The following is a 6,545-nucleotide window of genomic DNA, read 5'->3' on the forward strand; positions in this document are numbered from 1 at the left end:
AAGAAGAAGACGAAGAAAGAAGACGCTGAGAATGAGAAGAAGAATGAGGAGTCTGCTGTGAGCCATAAGCATGAGGGTGAGAATAATACCCCCTTCTCTTTTGAGAGGAAGAGACAGATAAAGAAGAAGAAGAGACACCTGCTGCACCACTCGACATAATTACGCCTCCTCCTCCAGGAGTGGCGGTCGTCATCCCTCCCCCCCTTGCGAGGGAGGAATTATAATGAAAATGATACGACGAAGAAGAATGGGGACGCTCTTGCCTACTTCCTAGACCCATGGAAGGATTCGAGGAACTCCTTATACGACCGTCCCACCTACGAAAGACGTAAGGCCGGACCGCATTCGCAGGAGGCGAGCAGATGAGAAAGGCGGCTAAACATCCCGCAACGGTCTTAGCATAATTCTTACTGTGCGCTAACTTCGAACTAGAAGTAGAAGAAGAAGCACCTTTCTTTTCGTCTCCGATCTTCCCCGGGGGGATCTGAGAATCTTGCGAAATTTTCATCTTGCTTGAAAAGTCCTCGTCTAATTCAGCAAAGAAAGACGCCGTCTTCTTTGACAGTTCACTTGTACTGCTACTACTACTCCTTGAGCTCTCGTTCTCTCCACCCGCGCGAGACAACGAGAGAGAAGAAGAGGTGCCGGCCGCGATAGAAGAGGCGACCTCGCCCTGCGCAGAAGAAGAAGATGCATTTGGAGAGAGGAGATTTGTCGAGGAAGGTGGATCAGAGAAAGAGGATTGAAGAAGCTGAGAAAGAGAAAAGGTTTGATACTGATAAGGAGAAGGCAAGTTGGAGAGAGGGGGGAGAGGCTGACAGAAAGAGAAGAACTTGTGCTGGTGCGGCAGACAATTGGATAGAAGTCCAGGGCCGTAAATCGCAAAGGGACGCTCCCGTGAGAGAATAACCTTCTTCTGGTAATGCGTGTATAAATCTCTTAAGAAAGACACTCTGAAGAACGAAAGAAGAAGAAAGACAGGGGGGGAGAAAGAGAAGAGAGGAGAGAGAGAAAGATATGAAGTGGAACAAACAAGAGGAAAGAAAATGAAGAGTGCGAAGAGGAAGAGGAAGAAGAAACGCGAGCAAGAAGAGATAGAAAGGACCAAGAGACAAAATAGAAAGAAAAGTCGGACATAGATCTACAGATTAAAGATAGATAGATAGATATAGATTTGAAACAGTTAGACAGGTACGCTATAGGTAGACAGATAGAAGGGGGAAGAGATAGACGATAGATAAAGATAGAGCAGTAGATGTATGTCTTCATCTCCATGTATGGAAGAGCCTTTTGCCTACTGAAGAAGGTAAGGTCTAGGGGACCACGGAATGGAAGAGAGCGTGTGAGAAATCCTTTGGTCTTTCTTAACTCGCTCCTCCAAAAGATACAGAAAGGATGCAAGAAAGAAAAGAGGTTTATGCGATAGATCTATCAGTAGTTGACAAGACGAAGAAGAAGAAAAGGAAGAAGAAAAAGAGGATCGACACTAATAGATTTCGTTCGCTTCTCACAGCTACCCCGAAGGAAAGCCAAGAGCTCGAGGAACAAAACTCCTGAATGTCCTAGATATTCATCTATCTACCTATATATAATATATACATATATACATATATATATATATATATACATGTGTATGTTGTGCGTATATATATATATATATGTAGAGTATGTATATAAATATAGATATGTATACGTGATGTATATATATATATATATATGTGTATGCATATAGAATTGATAAGTGGAGATGACTTCTTTTGTCTGTCGCTCGAGGGATCCACGAACATCGAGAAGGGGGTGGGAAGTTTTTTTTTTTCCTCCTCTCCCCCCTGTGGGGTGTACATACACTCAACTGACGATGTCTATTTTTCCTAAAGCAAAGAAACCCATGAGGACCGAAGAAGAAAATGTTGCACAAAAATGTACCTGCGGAGAGGAGAAGAAGAGGAAAAGAAAAGAAAGGAGAGACAAAGACGAAGAAGAAAAGAGAAAGCTTACTTTTCGGGTTCGGAGTAGAGAAGATCATCGAGGCCGGAGAGAGATCGGGGTGTAGCGACATCTGGGGGGAAGACGACCTGACAGAAAAAGGAAGGAGATGAAGGCCCGAGAAGAGAAGAAGAGCCTTTTTCTTCTTCTTCTTCGCTCTCTCCATCTTTCTCTTCTCCTTTAGGTTGTTCAGCCATCTCTTCATTATCTGGAGTTTTCTCTGCAGAAAAAGGCATGGTCTCTGTGGAAGGAGGCGACGAAGAGGCGGAAGGAGACACCCCCGCAAAAGAAGAAGAAGAAGAGAAAGAAGAAAGATTCCTTGCTCTTGACTTTTCTCCTGTCTCTCCCCTGGTGCCTTCTAGCTCCATAGTGTTGAAAAGAGAGGAGAAAGAAGAGAAGATGGATAGAACGAGATGCGTTCTTCGAAAGAAAAGAAGAAAGGAAGCATGGGATCTTCTTTCTTACAAGGGAGAAAGGAGGGTCTACAAGTCTGCTATGCCTTATGCGAACCCTTCATTCATTCATTCATTAAGCCATTCTGCGGCAGGACCAAAGAAAAGATAGGGTGGAGAAAATACCCTAATGAGGAGGAGTGGTCTCTCGCTGTTCTCTTCTTCTTCATTAGAGATAAATAGATAGATAAAGATAGACCAAAGAAAGACACACCAAAGGTAGATCGATAGATGAGGCTGTCAGATAATTTGGGGCGGTGAAGAGAGAGGGGGGAGAGAGAGAAGATTGCGGGCATCGATTCCTCATGACCTTCCCAGTCAGGGAGGAGGATAAAAGAAGAGATAAACTAAACCGTCGACTTTTCAGCTACACGTGGAGAGGAAAAAAGAGACTAAAAGACTTCTTTCCTCTTCTTCTCTTCTAACTAAGATTGAGAGAGAGAAAGAGAAAGAAAGAAACAGGAAGGAAGGAAGCTCGGCATGACGATCCGACAGAAAACGAAAGAAGAAGCAAAAAGTATCTAAAGGGATTTCTCATTCACTCTTCTTCTTCTTCTCTCCTCTCCTTCTAATGTTTGCATGAGTTGCCGGGGCTTTTCTTTTCTTTTCGTCTCTCCGTGGAAAAGAAAAGCCGAGAGCTCTTCTTCTTCTTGGAGTAGTAGTGGTAGAATACACACCCAGGAGCTGATCGAAAAGAGGGAGAAAGAAGAGACAGCGAAAGAGAGAGAGAGGAGAAAAGAGTTACGATTCTCAAACAAAGAAAGAAGGAGAAATGCAAGGAGGGAGAAGAAAGGAGACGAGATGAAAAGGAAAGTCGACATGCGGACGAATCCTAGAGAAAAGAAAAGGAACGGGGGGAGATTGACGCGGTCGTCGGGATGCTTCGCTCTTCATTTAGGAGTTCGTTAGCTAGTTGAGAAGAGAGGAGACTCTCTCTTCCAACGGGATGAGAAAGAAAGAAACAGAAAAAGGTGGAAAGTGAGAGATGGTAAAAGGTTTCTTGGGCTTCTTTACTTCCTAATCTCTCCAAGCTCATTCATAAAAACTCATGTTGGCGTACATACATAGATTCCTTATCGTTCGTTCCCGGCTTATATTCGAGTAAGCAATGTCTCTGCTCGTTTCTCTTTCGTTACTTTTCACTTTAGAATTTTTGCCTAGGGACCCAGAAGAACATACAGCCATTGTAGAGAAGTCAGGAGAGAATGAAGAAGAAAAGATTCTTGCAAAAAGAGAAAGATTTGACTGTTCAATCAATATGAAGAGAAAGGGTGAAAAGAGACCGTCCTTGTCTCTCTTTCGGTGGTGGCGGTGTGTCTCTTAACAGAAGACATCGTTTAATTTCTAGCGGCTGGCTCCCCTCTCCTCTTCTTTTTTCTCTGAGGAGAGATAGCTCTCTGTCTCGGGGGTTCATGATCCACTGACATTCGTTAAAACAAAGAAAAGAAGGAAAGCAACTCCTGCTCTTTCTTCTTCCAGATTTCTTGGGGGGCTTGCTTCTTTCACGCAGCACCACCCTGGACAACCTTGTCTGGTCGAGGAGGAGGAGGCGGAGGAGTGCGATACATACCCCCTATCGATCTTCCGTCCTTTGACAAGGAAAAGACTTTTTTCTCTAATTGCTTAGATTTCTACTCCACACACGCAGCCATCCGCCTGAGTAAGTCAGCTAGAAAAGCATCTTTTCTCTGCTTCTTTCCTTTCTTACTTCTTCTTCCGCATCAATTCCCTCAGCCTTCTTTCGCCACTCTCCTTACCGCATTGTTGAAAAGCTACTAGGGCTTCTTCTGTTTCATCTATGCTTCAAGCATCACCCCATTCCCATGCGTAGTTCTTTCTTCTTTCTCAGTCATTTGCTTCTCGGCTCTCTCGCAGCCAGTCTCAGGTGACCGTCCACCGATGTAGAGAAAGAAAGAAAAGACCACAGCAAGAGAAAGAGGGGATTGGCAGGGTGGAAGAAAGGAGAGGTGAATCTAGCTGGTCGGTGGATCAAAAAGAAGAAGAGGAAGTGTAATAGGAGGAGGAAGGGGAGGACGAGGAGTTGTCATAGCAGGAAGAGGAGGAGAGTGGGGGGTGCTCAGAGATAAGGTATGCACACTGAACTCTCTGGATTTCTTTTAACGAGATATGTCTCTCTCTGTCTTCTCCTAAAGAAATCGGGGTGTTTGGAGATTGTATAAAGAGGAAATTCTTCTCGAGTTTTTTCTCCTTCATTCAATTCTTTCTATCCTTCCCGCAGTCCGTTGCTGTGCGGTGGGTCTCTCCGGGTAGGTTGGCTCCCCAAGTCAGTCAGGCCTCCGTGTGTCTTTTCTTTCTTTTCTTTTCTTTTCTGGCCTTCTTCTCGGTCTTCTTTTTCTTTCTCTTCCTGGTTTCATCCACAAAGAGGAAGGATTTAGACCTACGATAGAGCAGAGCGACTTTTCATCCCGGGGGGGGGTGTGTGGATCAAAGGAAAGAGGAAGGCTCTCGGAAAGTCAGGGAGGTACCACAAGATAGAGAGAAGTCTTCTCCCTACCGTCTCTCTCTCTCTCTCTCTCTCTTTCGGGTGTCTTTTCTCTTGCTTCTTTGGCGATTTATCTCCATGTGTTCCTCGTCTTTGCTCAGGGAGTTTTTCTTTTCATCCATCTTCTCCGGAAAAGCTTCTTCGTTTCTTTCTGTAGTCTCCCCTTTCTTCTCTCCTCCATCCTTCCTACCCCTCTATCGGTGCCTAAATTCCACCCGAACTCCTGAGAAGAAGAGAGAAAACTCTCCTCTTTGCCGCGGGTCGTTGTCTTCTTCTTTTTCTTTTCTTCTTCCTTCCTGTATGGATCATCTTTCGTATGGCCCACAGCCGTCTTCATCTTCTCTTTCTCTCTTTTTGGGGTCTCCTAAATATCTTTCGAGTTCTTCCGGGCTTGGAGACTCCTCCTGGCGTTCTCTCCATCGACCCTTTTCACAAGGAAATCTTTCTCTCTCATTTCTCTTGGCGGCTTTCTTTCTTCTTCCTTCCTCTTCTTGCTCGTTAACTCCTCCCGCATCTTTCTCTCTTTCTTCGCCTGTCTTGAATGGCTCTTTCCAAGAATCTCTAGTTCCGACGTGTGAAGAGAAGCCTCTTTCTCTGTCACCTTCTTTCTTATCTTTCTCCTGTCTTTCTTCTCCTCCCATCTTCTCACCTTCCCCCCCCTCCCGTCTTTCAAGCCTTCGCTACCACTTCGCTCCCTCCCTTCGTCTCTCCCATCCCTCTCCCTCGAACCGACATCTCTCTTCTTCTTCTTCTCACTTTGCCTCTCCATCTTCATCTCTCTTCTTTTCTTCTTCTCTTCTTTCATCCCGTCATATCTCTAGTCGTCTTTCTCCGTCGACCTTTCGTTCTTCATTCCTCTCCTCCAACTCCTACTACTTCTCTCGCCGTCCCTTTTCTTTCTCCTCTTTATCTTCTTCTTCATTCTCTAAAGAGCCATCTTCTTCTTCTTTCCCAACTTCTTCTTCTCCCCAGCCTTCTTCCTTTTCTCGCCATCCTTCTTCTGTATCTTTCTCTTCTTCTCCTCCATCTTCGACGTCCTCTCTCCCTTCTTCTTCTTCTTTGCCTCCTCCCTCCTTAAGAATGGCTTCTCCTCCTGCGACCTTTCAGCGTGGAGACGGCCATGGAGGCGAAGGCCTGCATATCTTTCCTCCCTCTTCTTCTTCCTCTCGCGATCCTTGTCTTTCTACAGTCATCTTTTTGCACGGTTTAGGCGATACAGCGGCAGGCTGGCGAGACGTTCTCCCTCTTCTCTCTACTCTTCCTTGTTTTATGTCTTTGCGCATTATTCTTCCCACCGCTCCTATACGTCCAATTTCTCTCAATGGGGGTATGCCGATGCCTGCCTGGGGCGATATCTTTGCTTTAACGCGGGATGCTCCGGAAGATCGAACTAGCTACCTTCAAACGAAAGAGAGGATCGACGAGATTCTCCGGAAAGAAGTTGAAGAAGCGGGAGTTCCACCTGAAAGAATTCTCTTAGGAGGCTTCTCACAGGGTGGGGCGATGGCTTATCTTGTAGGACTGCAATCGAAGTATCGACTTGGAGGGATCATAGCTCTATCCACATGGCTACCTCTAAGTAGTAAAATGACTTTTAGAAAGGC

General features: G+C 45.3%; 2 protein-coding genes across 2 annotated transcripts; one reads left to right on the plus strand and one right to left on the minus strand.

Moving 5' to 3' along the window:
- On the minus strand, positions 1-5,232 carry CSUI_010013 (uncharacterized protein; the record flags this gene model as incomplete). Its single annotated transcript, XM_068070120.1, has 2 exons — positions 1,999-5,232; positions 1-953 (listed from the first exon to the last, which is right to left on the minus strand). Coding segments are annotated over exons 1-2 (1,309 nt in total), but the record flags the coding sequence as incomplete, so codon positions are not given.
- On the plus strand, positions 3,823-6,527 carry CSUI_010014 (phospholipase carboxylesterase; the record flags this gene model as incomplete). Its single annotated transcript, XM_068070121.1, has 1 exon — positions 3,823-6,527. A coding segment is annotated over exon 1 (1,506 nt), but the record flags the coding sequence as incomplete, so codon positions are not given.
- Positions 6,528-6,545: the final 18 nt, after the last annotated feature.

Source organism: Cystoisospora suis (assembly GCF_002600585.1).
Source record: "Cystoisospora suis strain Wien I chromosome Unknown contig_6537, whole genome shotgun sequence".
Classification (NCBI taxonomy): domain Eukaryota; phylum Apicomplexa; class Conoidasida; order Eucoccidiorida; family Sarcocystidae; genus Cystoisospora; species Cystoisospora suis.